Genomic DNA, 21,864 nt, shown 5'->3' on the forward strand with positions numbered 1-21,864 from the left:
TGACATTATCGAAGAGATCAACACCACCCATTCGATTATTGTATGCTCTTACGATGTGTGGCATATCAACATAATATTACTTGCCGCTTAGACATCGCTTCACACGATGCAGTGGTTCAATTGCCTCATGATTCGATGCAATGGTTACAACAGAATTGTCGTTCCATCGGGCTATCAGCACATTATTGTTCGGATCAAATGTGTAATCTAACTAAAGGCGTTCTTTCTTCTTAGATGATTAGATGTCAGTAAGTTTCGCTTTATTCGTACGATTATCACGAATAGTGCCGGTAGCACAATATCCCAAAGAGGGGAGGGGACTCATCAATTTATGAAAAGTGAAGAAGTTGTCAAACGCAACACAATGCTCACGTGAATCGTCAAGTTGGTTCAAAAACTTCAGACGACCATTTGACCTAAGCCGCAGTTTTTGTATTTGGGTTCTCGATTCTCATTTGCCCCGCTGTATGGAATGAAGGAATACAAATAGCCATCAGACGAACATAAATCCCAGTATTTGAAGCCAAATCGAATGAATTTTTGCGAAAATGTTTATCAAATGAGAATATGCCAAACTGCATGAATTTCTTATTCAAACGAATGTAAATTGATGACATGAATGATGATTTGGAACATTGGAGCTCACAAGACACAGAAATAGTGAAGTGGAAATATTTGTCATATCGTTTTCGGCTGGTGGTCGATTTAACATCCAGTCCACTTTGCACATTAATTATCATTCTATACTACAACCGATCTGCTGAAACAACTACCAAATATATATTAAAGCTTATTTTTTTCAAAAATTTTCTCTATACTTTCCGAATTTTTTTGAAAAGTGTGGAAAAATGGGTCTTCTGAAGATCCGATACAATTAAAAGAGATTAATTAATAAGTAAAAGAAAATTTTTGTAAAAATCAGAAAGATGCAAGGTGACACACAATTAATGCCTTCAGGACATGGCGTTTTGCGTGCGTGGTAATGGTTCCCTTAATAATTATTAGGATTAGGAATCGTCGAGAACAATATTTTAATGGTCTTCCCGAGATGTTTAAGTAAAGAACGAGGTCTTCTATTTAGCATAGTAAATATTTTCACTCTATAAAAGATATTCAGAATTATTGGTTCGCCACACCAATAATAGTACTCAATGCGTGTTTACAGTTAGAATGGCTGTGAAAGTTCTAAGCAGGCACCTTGGAAAAGGTACGATACATACCCGGGCAAAACCAAATACGGAGTTTTCCGGATGGGTCAAATTGGTGGAGGATTTAGTTGGTGGGAATTGCCAAGTGACTATAACTTCAGAGTCATTTATTAATGCAAGGACACAATCATTTCGCCATAAAGTTAGAAATATAAGCATAGTGATAATTCCTTGCTTAATTATTTAATTATACAGCGGTGTTGTGGAATCCAAGACAAAATTGCTTAGCTTGTCAAAATTGCAAACCAATTCTGATTTTCAATAGTGTCACAGAATCTGATTGGATTTTCGTCTTTTCGAACATACGCAAAACCAATATTCGAACCAGCTGTTTACTAATGTGACAAAACTTGCAAATGAATACATTTGGGAGCAATCCTATTAAAGTTTTTAATAAGTTCCGAATTAAAGGAAAATTTTAAGAGATAACATTTATCGAACGAATAAAGACGCATTCGGGTGTTACATAAATTACGTTTATTACGTTTTGTTAATCTAATATCTTTAAATATCCAGTTTTTTCCTAAAACTTAATAATTAAGACATTTCTTGTTTTATACTTATGTTTTCGCCTATAGAAATAAAGATAAATCAATTCGAAATAATAAAATAACTTGATTTCTTAATTTATATTTAAAATCTGTGGGCAACTATCTTGTTGCTTTGTTTCTGATAGCAAAACCGCTAAAATTGGTTTCCGTCGACCCAAAACCGATACAAATTCTGTTTCGAATATCAAACCAATAATATCTGAATTCATGACACTAATTTTTTTTGATCGGTTTCAGAGTGCTGAACACATAGAACTGGACGGATAGTTGCTACACAGTTATTGAAACTGCTGCACAACTACATAACTGTGTCCATAAGAACGTGTTTATTTGAATATTTGACAGATGTCGCTTGAAGTGTGTCACTCTCTATGTAATCAGAGTGTAACGAACATTACTTGTCTGACGCATGTTGCTAGCCACGACAGTGAAAAGCAAAATGTTTGATGAAGTATGGGAATACGATTTCTTCTTTGCTTCTTTGCTTGTTTAAAAATTTGTACATAGCTATGAGAAAACTGTATAACAATTTGGGAGAGGGAAGAGACAAACTCCCCCACACAAACTCTAAATTATGGTTGTCATGCGTTTGTCGACCAATAGTTTAAAAACTGGATAAAGCAAGACAAATGGTGAAGTTGGAGAGAGAGTTGTCCGCTCATGGGAGATAGTGCGTAATAAAAAAGGTCTTCGCGTCCGTCCAAGGGAGCATCCGCTTAAGGGAGCATGATTCCTTCATGAAACAAGGCGAAAATTTTGGGACCAAGAAATTTGTCCACTAAAGAGACCTGTCCGGCGATAAGAGCTGTCGAGGAGAGTTTTCACTATATATGTACATATATGCATGATATTCATAGTCATATCTACATCATGAGGCATTAATCTACCTCCAGTATATATAAAAGAATATCACGTTAATTAATTTTAATTTTACAAAGCCGGAGAGAATGCTTAGCTAAGCTAAAGTCTAAACAAATTGAGTATTGAGAAATAGAGTTCTCTACCAGAACGCATTTTAAGGTTACCTTTTTTATTCATTGTGGTATGCAGTAACAAATATAATTTTATCACCGTATATGGTTAATAGTTTTAATATATTTAATAATACTTGGCTGCCAAACAATACTATATGTGTATGAAGTTTTATGACTCTGATAGGTGCTTAGAGATTCTGAAGATTTTGACAGGTAATTTTAACCCCAATCCATATAAATAACCCCAATCCATAAAAAATCCATTATAAATAAGGAATATATGGAAAAAATATGTTGAAAAAAATTCACGCTAATTTGTTTTATTATTGCAAAGTTATATATTATACTTTTGGAACAAATAATTTTCTTCCAGCTACTTTTTTATTGATGTTCTCGAAATGAATAATTAATTCGTTTGTATTAACGTAACAACAATGAATTCGTTAAACTTCCGTCTTTTGTTATTTAAACTGCGAATTTCTCAAACACTTTAAAATAAAAATCAACATTCCAGCAAACGAATTAACACTTGCATCGCATACTATGACGAATTTGGCACTAACTGCTAAAGAATTTAACATCTGTGATGAGTGCACGTCTTGAATATATTCGAGTCACGCTGAATAGTTCCTTTGACAGTCTAAGAATTTGAAACTCTTGGTAAGACCAGCAAGATTTTATAAACATGCCATTTAAGTGTGACAATACCTCCTTTTGACGATTATTAGCAGTGGAAGAAAACTACTTACATACTTACAGTTTCAAGTGACATCAATATATGAAAGAATTATAAAATCTGACTGCTAAATTAATAAAAAGTTCCGTTGTAACAACGTAGCGTATCCATTGTCACTCTTATATTAGTACACCACTAAAACTTCTTTAAAATATTTCCACTGAATATAAATTTTGAATAAGAACGTACAGACATTGGCAAGTGTTTTCTTACATACAACAAAGTTTGAAATTCTTAACAAAAAATTATTATAAAATAATAAGAACTGAAGCAAAGTTCAGAACGATTTGGGAATGCTACAAGAAACAGTAATCGAGGCAACTAGAAACTTCTCTTTGCTTGAGTTACTTAAGGGAAGGCGTTCCACTGAAATTTTGCATAAAAACACACTTGTTGTTGCTTAAGTATTTGCAACCCCGCACAAATTATGCACAAAGCGTTGCAAGCAAAACCAGACGACACACTGCTAATGTCTCTCCACGGGCAACCGTCTTGCAAATAAATTTTGAGATATTCAGAAATTTGTGTAATAAAAACAAAGCTTAACATGACACGCTCAGTTTGATATTTGAATTAATTGAAAGATGAATAAAGGCTGCAGTGGCCGGACATTCTGTATGTTTCTGTGGCGCCAGCTCATAGGGAAGCAAAATGCGTGACCAGAGCACCAAAGTTGAAGATGCTTGCCACTGAAGAAAACGGAAATACAATTAATAAAGCAGTTACTGCAAAATTAAGCAAAAAAAAAAAATAAAATAAATAACTATACAAAAACGTTATAAAATAATGGAGRAATAATATGTAAGAATATGCAGGCTTAGAAGGAGGATACGAATGCACGTATAAACAAGCTTTCAACTAAAAAAGCAGAAACAACATTATTAAGTGTAAATCAATTTTATAATGGAAAGAAAATTATTAAGTACCCTTCAGAAGCGCTGTAGACGTTAAATGGCGAGAAATTGAAACAGGAGGGCATTAATTGGAATTTGCTGCAAATTTTAATTGCGCGTTCACCCTGTCGTATTCCATTAAACACTCAACTCGCTAGACACGCTTACTTAATATATTTGCAGTATACTTTTAGGCGGACATTTTCATAAAGGACTCAAGATTATGTTTGTATAGATGTACTTCAGCTCTGGACAACATTCGCTGGCATAAAATAAAATGAATCGCACTCACCTCCATGTTAAATCCGTCTTATCCCACTTGGGTCCCTGCAGTACGTAGCGCTTCATACGATGATGTCCATATTGTAGATTATCTGGCGAAAAATTGGCTGTTCGAGTGCTGTCGCCCACACCGCATCGAGGCCGGTGTATCAGTTTTTGTGTGGCTTCATCTATCTCACCGGTGGCCGGAATGTTGCCAAAGCGCTATAATATTACAATCAATATTTAAATACATATTGAGAACAATACTTATTTTATGTGCGGTAGTTGTGGCTAAGCAGAGCTGCATGCATACCTGTAGTTTCCGTATGGCATCCTTTAGCTGCTCTTCGGTCCTCAGCGCTCCCGTCTCGATGTCCGACTTAGGTAGATAATCAAACTCCATTAGGTAATTGTACTGCAAATGAAGAAGATAAGAGAAATGAATGCAAATGCATTAGTCCTTTGTTTAGTGTGCCAAGTATAGGTGATGCACAAATATTTATATTATTTGTACGAAATTAATGCCTAATATTATGCTAAGTAGAGCAACGAAAATATGACACAGCGGCGCCGATTACTTCGGTAGTGTTAACAAATTCATTCTTATCTACCCTTTTAGTTTAAAACATAATTATTTTAAATATTTAAGACTACGTCGTTATGAACTAGTGTTGAATTTTTTTATAATTCTAGTATACTTTGTTTTGAATTGTCACATCTTCTAAAATTTAAAAAACATAATGATACGAATAGTTCGAAATTGGTTGAGAATGCTTTTTATGTTCGATTATATGATCTGTAATTTTAAAGTATTCAGTAATGTTTTCATCAAAGCTTATTAAAAACATTACAAACAAAAAACAAAATGTTTTTAAGAATAACCCATTGCGTTAAAATGAAATAAAATTATTTATTTTTATAGGAGCTAACTTTACTTGTTCCAAAAACCTTGTAAGAGTCAATTTAATAAAAAAAAGATGCAACGATAAAAATAAGGATAAAGGCATATTCACACTGCTACATAAATTACTTAATATTAAATAAACATATTTGAAAAGTAATTCCATAGAATCGGTATCGTTTCTTCTTAATTACGTATTAGCACATTTTACGACATAAATAAATTTTTGTTTAAATTAAGGGATCGTCTCAGCGTGACCCTCCGAAAAATCACTGATTTTCGCGATTTTTTTGTTATGTTGAAATTAACTTATCGGTCCGGTTTTTTCAGTTATAAATAAATACATTCATGACGAATACAAAATAATTTTTATGTTTATTTTATTGGGTGACACGTAATAAAAAGGTCCTGCACGATGTCCACGATTGCAGCCGCAATTTTGATCTAAAACAAATATTTCAAAAATATTTTAATCTATATGAAAGTCGCTATCGCGCTTTGGAAGTTTTTTTATTTTTAATATGACAAGAAAGCGGCGGTTTCAACAAAAAGTATCGAAGTTGGCCCTTTTTTCACAGTTTTTCGCAGAAAAAATAGGAAGATAAAAAAATACCTTCCATAGCGAGATAGAGAATGGCGTTAAAGTGTTCTCTTCAAATTTGACTAGATATCTTCAAAACTCTTCCTTTGAGAGTGGAAACCGTTTTGAGAAACACCATTCTGAGAAAACAGCGTTTAAAGATTGAAGTTGGAGGATTCCCTATTTTGTTCTCTTTCCACAAGAAAATTCAAATTTCAAAATTTGAGAGAATGTTTATTTCAGTGTATACTATCCCATAATTTCAACATTTTATTTAACTTTATACATCCAATAAATAAACATAAGCAAATAATTTTTCATAATTTTAGCAGATATTTTATAATACTTTAACGCTTTTCAATAACTGGAATCGAATCTGATGATGAAACGTCATGATAGCAGATGTACGTGCATTTGTTACTAAAAATCGCAATAGAAATTGTTGATGTGGTCAGTGATGATCATGAACATTGTGAAATTATAAAAAAAGCAACGATTCAAAGTGATTTTCATAAAAAAAAAATTAATTCAAATTATTCGTCAATTAGTGGAAGCTGAAGTCGTGATATAAATCAAAGTCTAAATAATATCTTTCGACAACTATGGAGAACGTGCAGCCAAGAGCACTAAGAAACAAGGCTAAACGAATTTATGAGATGGAATTACACACAAAAGATGTATTTGCAATTACACAAGCTAATAATATTAGCTTAACTTGTTATACTAATTTACTAAATTTTTATTCGCATTAATTATTCCCACAAAAATACTACAACGAAATCATATCATGAATACTTAACGTAAAAATACTCTTTATTTCTGCTATACATATTGTATGCAATTTTAACCTATATATTTTGACGTTCACATACATATGTACACATATAAATACATGTATAAAATATCTACACTATGCTGCTTTTTCTTCGTCAGCATTTTCATGCATTTTGTTTGCTTTCACTTACAATCAATCACTTGATTTAACCACAGTTTCCTTTTTACATACGTAAATATTTTTATTATTTTTGTCATTGTTTTCTCAGGCGTTTGAAACTGTAATTTTGTAAAGACGTGCCAATAGCGTCGTTGACTGCAAGTCGTCAAGACATAAGCCCAGCGTATTAGGAACTTAATTTCCAGGTCACGTAAAGTGTCAATGTTCAGTTCTTTTCCAACATGCAACGCACATCTATTCAGATGTTTGTTTACGTTTTTATATGCATATACAAGACATACATACATATCTATGATTGTAAGCATGAGCGTATATATGTACATACGTTTAAACGTTTAAATCCTATGAATTCAAAAATATTTATATACCACACATATATATATATTTTTTTTTTTGCCTGACTTAATTGACTTCTTTTATCGACCAAATTTCACTAAAATATTACACTTATTGATCAATATCATCGGTAAATGTCACTCGAAATCATTATTTTGGGTCCCCGGAAATGATATTTCAAAAGAATTTATCTTGCTATGTGGGTAAACTGTCTTTAATTACCATGCCAAATATGAGCTGCTTAGTAGCCCTGACAGACAGGCAAAATTAATGCGTCTTAAGCAACGCTAATGCGCATTGAAATTTTATGGTGACAGACGGCAGACTTGTGCATTTAGACAGCTGATAGTGAAATTTGTTTATATATTAAAAAAAAAAGTGAAATAAAAATTACTAAGATAAATTATTAATAGAAATTTTGGTAGTTTTGGAAAATTATTATAAATTTAATAAAAAAAACTCGTTTATTATTAACTACGTCAAAAGATAATAGAGTGAAATGAAAAGCAATAATTGATTTTAATGAGGAAAAAGTGTGAAAAAAGTTAAGAATATTGGGAAAATGGATAGCAAACTGTGCGTTGTTTATTTTCTGCCATCTAGAAATATTCAAATTTGTTTTTGTTAATATGCAATATGTACTTGCACATAATTTAAATAGCAATATAAAACTGCTGATTCTGATGCTGTACACGCAAAGGAGGCAGCAGACTTCCAACGACATCTGTCAATAGCAAAAATCTGCCATTTTTGAGCAGTGTTGCCTACTCAAATTTGGCAAATTCAGCTAAATTAAGCTCGCTAATCATTATTAGCGCTGTCGTCTGTTAGGGCTATAAGTCGGTACATCTCAGTAGTGCGTTGCGATTTTTACTATGGATAGAAATATAAAAAAAAGATTTGTCTCAGATATTGTATTTCTGACCAGTGGTAAAAAGCCTTCAAGACGATGGAGAAATCGTTACTCTCTTAACTGATGATAATATTGAAAAAGTGTAGGATATGATGCTTGAAATCGACAGGCACGGGTTAAAGAGATGACAAGAGAGATCGACATATGTACTATATGTATGTCGCGAGTCCGCTCCTATCATTTTGGTGGATATTTTGGGTATGAAACGCGTTTTTCCTCGACTCGTCCCAATAGAGATAAAGTTTTTTCGAAAAGAGTACCATAAACAGGAGTTTTTGGATATGCTTGATCGTGCGAACTCAGATCCCACATTCATGGAGGGAATAATAACAGCCCATGAGGCATGAACTTATGAGTTTTACATGCAAACAAGTCAAGAATCATCGGAATCAAGAATCATCGTTTTCAGTCGAATGAAAAAATAAAACAAAATTTGCTGAAGGAGTTGAGTGTCATACCACAAATTACTTTCGGGGACTGAAAAAATGTTTGGCATTAGTGTATTACATTCGGTGGGGATTACTTTGAAGGCAGCAAAATATATATTATATTAATGAATAATTAAATATTTCACGTTTTATTTACAATTTTAATTTACTTTTTCGTCACGATATATGAATATATATATACGAAATTATATGTGTTACGATTTTGCAGTATTGATGTGATATGGCATCATCGTAATAACAATGCCCGTGGTATGGTCATTATAAAAGTATAAAATGTATTTTAGTATTCATCAGAGATTGAACAAATAAAAGTCGTTGGGTTTTTTTTTTGCTATTTTCCCAACGTAAAAAAACGCCTATCTTGTTCTTCTCTAATTGGCTTTTTGATGTACTGCCTTGATGGGTTCATCTTGTATGGAACAGTATGCTTTTGCTATCAGTTATAACCAAAATTCAAAGTTCTTTTCAATTCAATATAAGCCATCAGGAAGTTAGAAATTCTTATATAATACATTAGGTATATGGTAGCTACAAAAAGTATTAAACTTATTTTTGTCATTTTTGCCACAAAGATATATTAAAGGCTGAATTTAATTAATTTGTCATATTTTCAATATACATATTATGTATGTGTGCATACATCTGTAAGATTAAAATTGGAAAATTTGAGATCGCCACATTGACATATGTAACACTTTTAATTTTAATGTTAAAATGTTAATTTTGTTATATAAAATTATTAATTTTGCTCCGTAATGAATTAGGTTAGGTTAGGTTAAGCTGGTGGCCCAATAAGCTACGATGGAGTTCAGTTACTAGGTAATGAAGTAGATACCTACATTTTTGGCTTTAACTAGTTAAGTGTAAAAAGCGTATATTTCCACAGAAAATTTGGCATTTAACATTTCGTATTTACTAGGTAAAGTAGTTTGGGTCAACGCAAAAGAAACATAAATTGTAGATAACGGCAAATAATGCAATTCAGGTAATGTGATAATATAAAAATTGACAAGAGCTGTTTAAACGATATGCACAAATGTTCTTGCTGTCTTGAAAATTTGAGTTCGCGGGATTAAAATTTAATCTAAATAACCTACATAAAAGAGAGCGATGTTAGTTATAACACATATAAATCAGGAGCTATTGGAACGTTCTCCGACCAATTCGGAATGGTCTCCGGAAAACCCTTTTTACACCAAATTTCTGTAATTGACTGAATTCGAAAACGTCAATTGCAATGCATATGAGCAATAAATAATGTTCTGTAACGCATACGGTATTTGTTAATACTTGATTTAAATTTGATTATTTTTTGTTTTTATACGCTCGCAAAACAGTTTAATGAGAAAGTAAATTTAACGTTAAATTATACCGCGAATCATTTTGCAATGTTATTTGACATTACATAGTGACGATGTACGAGGTGTGTTCAAAAATTATCGCGAATTTTGAATTTTCGAATCTTTTGTTATGTTGGTACTCATGTCTCTCACGTCTACCGACAAGCTCGGCCATTTTGAATGTTCATTTAATTGTTGACAGCTGCTTTGCTTGTACGTGTTGTATGGATCAAAGAACCTGTATCAAATTTTGGTGAAAAACGAAATTAAGTGCGCGGATGCATTCCGAATGTTGACTGTGRCATACGGAGAAGCTACCTTGGACCGAAGCAACGTTTATCGGTGGTACAAAATGTTCTCAGAAGGCCGAAAGATCTGACAAAAATTGGCTTTTGCACCACGATAACGCCCCTGCTCACAAATCGTTGCTTGTGCGCGACTTTTTGGATAAAAACAACACACTAATGATGCCACAGCCACAGTATTCCCCAGATCTGGCCCGCTGTGACTTTTTCTTGTTCCCTAAACTGAAGAGGCCCGTGAAAGGACGACGTTACGCTTCCCTTGACGAGATAAAGACGGCATCGAAGGAGGAGCTGAAGAAGAAATAAAATAAAATGATTTTTTGAAGTGCTTCGATGATTGGAAAAACCGTTGGCACAAGTGTATAATATCTCATGGGGATTACTTTGAAGGGGACAAAATAGATATTCATGAATAAATAAATAATTTTTGAAAAAACACAAAATTCGCGATACTTTTTGAACACACCTCGTATAAATATTGTACGTACGTGTTTGGTAGTACGCTTTTGAAGTCGTCTATTATGTGCATCAAGTTGTAGAGCAACGCACAGCTGACAGCGCAATTAACATATCTTAAATTTTTTACATGCATATTCAGGCGAATTGTTATAATGAGAAAACTCAAGGAAAGAATTAAACTTTCAGCACAAGTTTTATCGGTTACTGTCAATCTCTTTTTAAAAACTAGCAGTAATATGTCACCAGATGACGATCGCATCAACCTTGATACCTTTCTTTCTTAACAAATTTATATTTGCCCCTTCCCTTACTAAGGTTCATACATTTTCTACAAATGTAATTAAAACTATATTCTTTCACCTCCAACGGTTTGACAAATGATCATAAGTTCATTTTGAAAAAAAAAAGAACTTTTTACTAAGTGCATCATTATTTCTGAGATCACTCGAATTACTTCTGAAACAAAAGCCGGGTTTTCATTGAGTAAAAAATGTTGATTTTTATTTAAACCTTAAAGCCTTTCGTATAATTATACCCCCGCAACAAAGTGGCTAAGGAGAGTATTATAGTTTTGTTCACATAACGGTTGTTTGTAAGTCCCAAAACTAAAAGAGTTAGATATAGGGTTATATACACATGCCAAAGTGATCAGCGTGACGAGTAGAGTTGAAATCCGGATGTCTGTCTATCCGTCCGTGCAAGCTGTAACTTGAGTAAAAATTGAGATATTATCGATAAGTTCGAAGATGGGCAAAATCGGCCCACTGCCACGCCTACAAAATGGCGAAACCCGAAAACCTATAAGGTGTCATAACTAAGCCATAAATAAAGATATTAAAATGAAATTTGGCACAAAGGAACGTTTTAGGGAGGGCATATTTGAACGTATTTTTTTGGAAAAAAGGGCGTGGCCCCGCCCTCTACTAAGTTTTTTGTACATATCTCGGAAACTACTATAGCTATGTCAATGTATTTTGAAAGGAAAAGGAAGTTGAATTTACGTTGTACTAAAAATCATTTATTTTCGGATTTTCTACATTTTTTTCAATGTCAATATGTTCTATTCCGGTGCTTTAATGTACATAGAAGAACGCACCACTTATAACTGGCGCGCACTCATGCCATCGTAGTTACGATAATTTGGTCAATGTTGGCATAAGCATTCGTGATGAGTTCATATTTTTTTAAAGTGAATTGACAAAAGGCAGGTGGAATTGATATCAAACCACTGGAACCAAAATTTGCCTATTTCCAATTCTTATCGAATACGATGTAAAATGTCTTCGGCAAGGTAATTTTGTTCGTATTCACAGTACACAATGTCTCAAATGAAATTGAACCACATACATTTATTAATACCAACCGAAAGTATAAGTAATCGCCGTTTTTCGGGTGGATTATGTAAATTCGTCTTAAGGAATTAGTTAAGAACACACCTGGCTGTCAATCTAGTGGTTGGCCTTGCTTTCTGCGTAACTATTTGTTCGACGATGAATTCTGTGTATAATATCAAGGCATTTCCGAATAGAGCAATGTTCTCGCAAACGAATCACTGACGCAAGTTGAGAAAAAACTCGTCAATGTCAATTTTGTTGTTGGAAGTGTTTCCGCTGGCTGTACTGTATTCTCTGAGTTGAAAAACACTCTTTGGCCATTCTCCAAATGAACTGCGGAGCGCACAACAGTCGGAAAGCGTTTTATTGCAGTTCGCGTATCGAATATGGCCAATAACCGCCATGTTACTTTCTTTGATGACGTACTTGCAAACGTATTTGATCGATTTCACCAAACTACAATATCAAACATTATCATGGCTTTTGAATGTGAATTAGACAACAATGGCGAATATGGTACGATTCATATGTTGTGGACTTGGATATTCACTCCTCCAAGTTGAATGGTAAATGTTCTGCCATTGTCGTCTGATGAGGTAGGACGATAGTACGTGGATAGTGTTTCGTGCATTTATTGTTAGACATACAAACCGAAGTGGGATAATGGTATCCATGAACCATATTGGTTTTCATTACTTCGTATAATACTAGATCTTTCTCTGCATCAGGAATCGCATCCTGGGAGTACTCGTTCATGTGCCTTGGTGTGCCAAACGTTGATGGCAAAAAGAAAGCCAACCGATATTAGCGCGACCTCTTCGTGGCTTCATAACAAATTTCAACCTGTAATTGATCACTTCGTCTGAAACACACATAAATTTCTCACTGAATAATTTTCAATAATTTTTCTTTTAAATAGCCGGAGTAATATGGCCGGAGTAATATGGCTATTTAAAAGAAAAATTATTGAGCAAGCCACCGAAATTGAACGATTCAAATAATTTACAAATCAAAATATAAAAACATAAAAGAAAAAAATTGTATGGAAAAAAGGCACTTTCTATAAATTGCCAAATTTTTGATTTTTCCTTATGAAAAGAATAAGCTTTTTTATTCCTAAACCTTTCCAGATCCACAGCGAACAACTTCTGTAAATTTCATGAAGATTGGTTCAGCCATTCTCGAGCCTTAGCGTTACTAACAAACAAACATTAATTTTTACTTACATATGTATGTATAAACAAAAGAAAACGTTTGTATGGGAAAAAGAAAAGGACTCTTTTTAGGGAGTTTCTGGCAATAATTGGAATTTTTCTTGCTGTAAAAACCATCTCTGAACTTCAACGAGCATTTAAAAAAAGATTTGGCGAAATTTATGCGCTTAGCAACACATTTTGATTCATTTTTATATTATAGATGCAACTTTCGTAATTTTTTTTTACAAAGAACTTCTCCAAATAATAACAAATACAACAAGGGCTTGCCGTAAGCAAGGGAAACTTTTATATAGATTTTCATCGTAAAAATTTTGTATTTTTTCTCAGTTTGTTCTTCAGAAAAGCATAGTTATAATTGTCAAGTAGTAAAATCATCCCCTGAATTTATAGACTATTTATTAAAAATTAAAAGTATTTATCTACAAGTATATAATTTTTGTGAATATTATACTTCAGACGTTATAAAATATTTATTTTTTTCGTGCGCTTACATTGTAGACTCAGAGATGTTGAGGAAACACCATAAATATGCTACAAACTTTTGTTTCGAAAATGTTCTTGAAAGTTTTCATCAACATTTTCTATTAAAAATATGTTTCCACAAAAAAGTTCATATTTGCATTCCTTTTGTTCTATGCAATGAAACGTGCACAACAAAAGAAGAAAGGAGTTTGTTTCTTAACTGCTAAATATGCAAGTTTCTCGTGGAAAAAAAAAAAAAACATTAGAAGTGAAAAAGCAGATAGAGCTTCTAGTTAATGTTTATTTGAATAGTTTTCAAGTGTAAAAATAAAAATACTTTGGAACTTTTCACTCAGTTGATATGATATGTTCATTTAAAACAGCTTTAAATTACATATTATTAAATTATTAAACTATTATATATTGATCGATATACATATAAAACCAACAAAGTGTGAAATTCTTTTATTACTCATATAGATTAACACTAAGTTTTGGCCAATTTAATCCATTTATGATAGCGCTTAAGTACAAAATAAGTTCAATAATTGATTATGATTATCTTAGTTTATTACGGGTGTAAGTACTTTAGGTCCTCCGACAAATTAAACCAAAAAAAAAAAAAAAAACTTTATATTATAAGGTCTGTCTGGGCAAGTTTAGAACGAATTAATCAAAATCCGATGTCATTGTCGAATGTACCTTATTTCCAATTGAATCTGAATGTATAAAATATTGACAGTTAAACCAATTATCGTATGCAATATTTTTGTGCATTTCTGTTCTTGGCGTATTTGAGTAATGGAGTGCGTGTGCTACTTGTTATAACGTTTAAATTTGGGTTTAGGAGAAGCAAGTGGAAATTTTTATTTATGGACGAAACCATTTTTAGACGATTTATATATTCGAATGGTTTGTTTTCCTGATTGCTTATCTGGATGAATGTTGAAAGTTAAAGTCCAGGGATTTTAATTGAAAGTTGAGCGAAACCGGCATTATTCCTTGAAACACCGCATTTGATAACACATATATTTGTAGCTACAAAATGAATCAAGATAAACCATATCACCTCACTAAACGTCTAAGAGTTAATATGTACCGATGACGTGCTTTTTTCACTATTTGAAATATGGCCTATTTAACTCGTCGTCCAATACTGTTCGGCTTTTTTGAAAGCAATTCACAGTACATTAAAGTGATTATCGATTGGACTTGTGTTTGTTTGCAATGATAAAAACTCGTTTTTATTGCGTTTGATCAAATTCTACTTTGAAAAATCTTAACGGCTGTTAAAAAACCACACCGCGCAAGGGCAAAAATTCGTGAATGAACCTACAAGTTCCGTTGACAGGCCTATAATGTTCAATGATGTTAACTTACTCACTCAATCTTAGTTTACAGTCACCCAACAAAATCAAATGAATTTTCGCGTTGCTTTTTTTTGTTACTGTCTATGTACGACACTGTACCGCATTTACGAATTACGAATGAAGAGTATTTATTATTATTAGTAGTAGTAGTAATACAAGTGTGCGATACACTTTAGGAGTATTCTCATACGGATACTATTGCCTGTCTCTTATACACATCTAGATGTGTATAAGAGACAGCTGTACCGCATTTACGAATTACGAATGAAGAGTATTTATTATTATTAGTAGTAGTAGTAATACAAGTGTGCGATACACTTTAGGAGTATTCTCATACGGATACTATTGCATACCCGGTACAACAGCACAACAACAAATACATGCAGAAAATTATTTGCAATGGATGTGAAATATGTCAGACCAAAACCCATGTTTATTTTCGTATAATGAGACGTACAAAAATTATTGCAACCCTGTGCCAGCTGTCTTTTAACGTAATGACATATTTCGCCGTTAAATTATTGGGGAAGGTAATTTCTGCTTAAAGTATAAAGATTAGTTACAGTTTTTTGTTAAGAATGAATGTGCGCAAATTCACAATTGTCATGCCCAATGTCATTCACAATAATTTGACCGATTTAGCTATTCATACAAGTATATTACTAGATTTTGCAATGGGTGCTCTCATGGTCTTGCATATTTCGGTGAAGGATTTTTGCATTTTGTGTCATCGTGCAATCTTGCAAGCTAAAGCTAGCATTTGCAAATTCCCATTGAATGGCTATCGGCTACTGGTATGTAAAATAGTTTTCATCTGTGATAAATTTTAAATACATACATTTATATTAACACGCCAACGGGGTTAAATAATTACACAATTAATTAATCAGTTTGTATAGGGTGGCTGATGAATTTTGCTACATTAAGAGACTCAAATAATTTATTTTTCAGTGTATGGAATTCATTTTTCTTTTATTCATGTTGAAGCTCATTCAATTTTATTAAATATAGCTTAATTAGCTTTAAAAATAATGGAATTTAAATGCCCTCCCTCCTGCTCGTTGATGCATGTGCGCATCTTACCAAAAAGTTGTTCATTACTGCTTGGAGAGTTGAGACAGGAATAGCCGCAATTGTTTCTCGAATGGATTGCCTTAGTTAATTCAAATTTGTTAGTTTTGCTTTGTGGACTTCCTGTTCGCAATAATCCCAAAAGAAGTCTGGTGCAGTAAGGTCAGGCGATCTGGGTGGCCAACGGAATGTGGAGTTTCTGGATATCTGTTTATTGGGAAGTTTTCGTCGCAATTCTGTCATAACAGGTTGGGCTWTGTGAGGAGCTGCACCATCTTGCTGAAACCACACAGAGTTGAAAGAAATTCTCATTCGGCGTAATTCTGGATAGAAAAACTCTCTCAACATGCTTAAGTAACGGTCCCCAGTAACCGTWACGGTGTGACCGTTTTCTTCGAAGAAGTAGGGCCCGACAATGCAGCGTGATGAATCTGCACTCCACACTGTGACACGAAGTGGATGCAATTCCCTCTCATGGAGTATCTGTGGGTTGGAAGCACTCCATATTCGACAATTTTGTTTATTTATGTTACCGTTTAAATCAAAATGGACCTCGTCAGACATGAAAAAACAGTTCAACATGTTTCCATCCTCTTCCACCATTTGAAGCATCTTCTGACAAAATTCCAAGCAAGTCTGCAGCGTTCAGTTTGTTGGCCATTTGAATTTTATATGGGAATAAGGCCAAATCTTTGTGCATAATTGGCTGTGATGACTGTCTGCTTACACCCATTTGAGCAGATAAGCTTCTTGTCGAAACACGTGGATTGCTTTGTATGGCAGCAGCTACAGCAGCGATTGTTTCCTCCGTTCGAACCGAAGGGATTCGATGGTAAGGTCTTCTGTTGACTGTCCCATGCTCGGCAAAATTGTTTACAAGTTTCATTATGGTCCATCTGCTCGGAGGATTGCCGCCAAACGTGCGCGTATACTCTCTTTGAACCGAAACTACGGACTCCAGTGCGTGATAGGGGCGGACAATCCAAATTCTTGTTTCAGTGTCCCAGTTATCCATTTTTGTTAAATGTAAAAGTCAATCTGCAAAATAAAAAAAAATTAACTAGATTCATTAAATAGAAAAAAAGTTATTTAATTTTTTTTTGGTAGCGGCTTTCATCAGCCACCCTGTATAAATAAAATTAAATATTGTCCGGATGTACGATATCGGGTATTTGACCCCAACATCGAGACATACGTGCATACACGAGCATTGACAAATACATACATACATACATACTTACTATTGGAACAGGAAGCAAGTGTAAGTTAATTTACCTTGATTTATTAATTATAACGTCGCTTTCAATCAAAATTTTTCATAACGTTTTCATTATTATTCATTCGATTTCACAACATTAAATATTTTACAGTTTCGTTCCAGTTAAAAAGAACTATTCTTGTATACTTATTATATCCAATTGTGATAGAAGAAAGCCAACAAGCCAAAAAGGGCTAAATTCTAGTGTAAACGAATATTTTATGCTCTCGCAGCTTGCAAGGATCAAGGCAGGTGAAATAAATTCATCCTAATTAACTCAAATGCCACGGTCGTCATCAAAAGGGGATCTCTCATCCGAGGCCTATTGTTCCTTTTCATTGGTATGATTTTTTACATGTCGGGTCCCAAACCCAGCGGTGGGGATGTTTCGCCTTCGAACGGATGTTCTTAGGATGTTCGTGAGCTGCTTGAGTCATATGTAAAAGAATCATTTCTGGCCACTCGATACCAAACGAAGGCGACTCCCTATCGTGCGACTGCTTCAACCTGCTTATGGAGAAATTAATTCGAAGCTGAGGTACCATCTTCTATAAGAGTACACTCTTTCAATTGCTGGCGTATGCCGATGATATTGATATCATCGGCCTCAACACCCGCGCCGTTAGTTCTACTTTCTCCAGACTGGACAAGTCGACATTGCGAGTTTTCGAGAAAAAAGTTCTGCAAAAGATATCTGGTCCTTTGCATATTGGCCACTGCGAATATCGCATTCGATGGAACGATGAGCTGTATGAGATATATGGCGACATTGACATAGTTTAGCGAATTAAAAGACAGCGGCTACGCTGGCTGAGTCAACATCACTTTTCTCGCATGTGAAGTAAGCGGGAATTAAAGATCCCTAATTAAAAAATGGCATTTAATGTGCGTACCAAAACGGCTACACGGCAATAGTTTGTCTTTAAGTTACGTCTAATCTGGGAAAAGAACTTATGTTTCGGATTATCATGGTAATATGCACATGAGTGGCACACACAATTTCAGTATGCCTGTCTACTGGTCGTTTTACAAATTACAATGAATTTATTGCTTTATGCAAATTTCAAACCAAATAACAATTAATATTTTGAATATGAAGATATGAAAGTTTACGGTATTGACTTAACGAATCATATTAATGGTCAAAAGCTTCCGTAAAATCATGGTTGGCTTTGAAATACATATGAACATATCCTTGTAGTATTGCGTACAGCAGGCGCTATTAAAAGCTATACTAAATAAAGGCAATATCTTGCATAAAACGATGCAAAAATATGACCCTGTGATTGCAAGTTGAAAATAAACTGCGGATTTTTTCATAATTTCATATTTTATTGCCTGTTAGTTTTGTTTGTATGATTTTTGCAATAGGTAACTGACAGTTTCTTAGTCAACCGCTCCGTCGACGAACCCAATACTTAGTGCTCACATGCTCATTACTGTCGTTTGCGATTCTGCTCAGATGTCAAATGTTAAAAATAAATGGCAAGATAATGCTTTAAAACGCTTTCAGCACATTTACATATGTATAATAAAATTTAACCAAGCGTACATTTTACAAATTCCACGAGAAATCACATATTTAAACAAATTAAGATTTTTATGTAACCAATAAAAATAATATGTATATAATATCCAATAGGTGAGACTATTTCAGTATATTCTTTATAACTTCTAAAGTAATTAAACTAAAAAGAAAAAATAAAAAATATAAAAAAACAATCCAAAATATTTCTATTTTGTTCTAAGTACTATATTTTACTTAAAAACATAAAATGTGTAACTATTCCGAACTCAAAACTCGAATACCTTTTGTACATATCATTTTTGATTAACTGTTTGATGGTTCAGATAAAACACCAAATCAGTATATCGCTTTGCCTATGGAGTCAAAATATAATTTACAAAATTATTATTGTTTTATCTTCAATTTAAAGATAAAATTGTTTCCCGTTACTGCATCGACTACATTGTCGTTTTCATGAAGAATGAAAAGCTAAATGAGGACCGGACCGAATATAGTAAGTTTGATTACACCGATTTGATGGGAGACTTGCCATTCACCCAATCCTCCTCAATTGCACAGTCACATATGCATATCTACGCACATATTAAATGTATAGTATGTACATACATGCATATGTATAAGCGCATATAATGCCTATAGGCATGCGTTTGGCATGAAACATAAGGATATTTACGCACCAGCATGTGCATACATATATTGGTGTAATCTGAATTGCATAATTGAATTTGGAATAAGTGGAATTTCATGTCACATTGGACAGAAGCCATGAGGTGGGTGGTTTTTGAATATTGGCTGCAGGATTTTCAGGAGATGATGGAGTTGTGTAGTCAAGCTCATTGTATCTGGTAGGCAACCGTGTGTTGGTTCGAATGAACGAGGTGAGACGTGCGTTAAGCGATATGCATGATATCAATCTGACAGTTAGATGGACAGRCAGACATATCGCTTAAGTGATATTCAATTACATTTATGAGATGTTTCGTTGTTTCCAACGTTTTCCATTAGTTTAATTGCATTTGTTGACTGTTAAATTCGGTGTTTTACCAAATGACCTTCTTAATTTAAAATATTTTAAATTCTACTACGTAATTTATTCGACGCACGCTAAGCGATACTCATGACAATTTACGATGATCCTATTAATTCATTTGGTGATGCCTCTTCTAGTCTTTGTGTGTACAGCCATAAGTACTATACTATATTTTCACAAAGACTTGTATATCTGTGTACGCAAATTACATCGAAAGTTCAGGATTGGAGCGATTTAGTAAAGTACCACGTATACGTCACGTTGCATCCTGGCACCTTTGACACAAATTTGCAATCGTCTACTCATTTATTCAATAGTTATATTTCTTTTAGTCTTGTTGTTGTGGATACCTTGTAACTTCAACATAACGGCAAAGTTTTCAACGTTTGCAACAGAAACGTGCAATGCAAAAATGGGCAGAAATATACGAAAGGTCAAATGGCCGTGGAGTGCTGAAAGGTGGATGACTTTGTTTTGCGTAATTCAGTTTAATTGTTGAAACAACAGTAAAACTGAATGCAACAGAAATGAGAGCATAACGGAAAAGCAAGCTGCCACAGAGCTTGCGTTTAAAAATCATATAACACTAAAGTTTCGCTTTATTTCCAGGATGGAAATTTTTTTAATACACGCTCAAACAAAATATATAAAACTGACCGTACTGAGGTTTCTAAATATTTAGGAAGTTTATGGTGGCTTCGTGGTCAGTGCGACAGTTACATACAACGGATGTATTACAAACGCCATGTGGAGCACAGCAGTGCAGACACGTGATTTCATCATGATAGTTGCTCTAACTAAACAACTACTGGAAGAAAAGTACACTTTGGAAGTCATAAATATTCTACGATTAAAAAATACAAGTTTGATTGAAACGAATCTATAAAACACTTTGAAAGGCGGCTCGAGAGAATATACTTAAAATGCAAACTTAACTTTTGCACATTGGAATGCAGCTGTTCGAACGATTTACGGAATTAGATTTGCATCATAAAATCTCGAGCTGACTAAAAACTTGGAAAAATTTAATGCATATGTTTTTTAAATAGCTTTCGGATCAATGACTCGGGTTCAATATTTAAATTTGTTTTATAGCAGCACTAGTTATATGTGAAGAAATGCTGTTGAGATTAAAAAGATGGTTGATGATTATATTCTCCGCGTCTTTTTCGCTCGTAAAAAAATTTAGTCTCGTCATTGCAAATACGGATTTTTTGCTATGAGATTTCCAGGCCATATGTTATAATGATGGAGAACGGCGTTATTTTAACTTACCGAATATACCAATATAAATAAAAATCAGCAAGTTAATAATAAAACAAGTAAATCCGAATTCTTTACGTATTTGCTTTGTAATCGTAAACCACACATGGATGTTAAATAGGACAGCTTTACTTGATTGAATACTTCCAAGCAATAAATACTTGCCAATTCGTATTCAAATCGAGTACATTTTATTGTTAGCGCTTTTTCAAAAAGTTCTATCTACTAAAATTAATTACATGAATCCATTCAGTATGCACTTAACTTCTCAGTCAAATAACGGCGGTTAGCATACTTGCCGCATTTGCATTTTAATAATGCTTAACAATCAACAAGGGCTTAGAACAAGGTTTAGGCGAGTCTGCAAAATTTGGGCGCACCACTTGCGTGTATGAAAAACTTACTCCTAGTTCCCTCGAGATTGACATCAATTTCAATATGTGGTCCATTTTATATTACCAGATAAT

At 33.7% G+C, this 21,864-nt stretch overlaps 1 protein-coding gene across 2 annotated transcripts in view; it reads right to left on the reverse strand.

Moving 5' to 3' along the window:
- LOC108969395 (matrix metalloproteinase-2) overlaps positions 1-21,864 on the reverse strand; it is a 333,919-nt gene that overhangs the window by 269,623 nt on the left and 42,432 nt on the right. For both annotated transcript variants that reach the window (XM_018934082.1, XM_018934081.1), the window contains 2 exons: positions 4,940-5,041; positions 4,655-4,848 (listed from right to left, as the gene is read on the reverse strand). In XM_018934082.1, coding sequence (XP_018789627.1) covers positions 4,655-4,848; positions 4,940-5,041 — 296 coding nt within the window. The remainder of the gene's footprint in view (positions 1-4,654; positions 4,849-4,939; positions 5,042-21,864) is intronic.

This window comes from Bactrocera latifrons, unplaced genomic scaffold, assembly GCF_001853355.1.
Source record: "Bactrocera latifrons isolate USDA-ARS-PBARC rearing strain unplaced genomic scaffold, ASM185335v1 scaffold_250, whole genome shotgun sequence".
Taxonomy (NCBI): Eukaryota; Metazoa; Arthropoda; class Insecta; order Diptera; family Tephritidae; genus Bactrocera; species Bactrocera latifrons.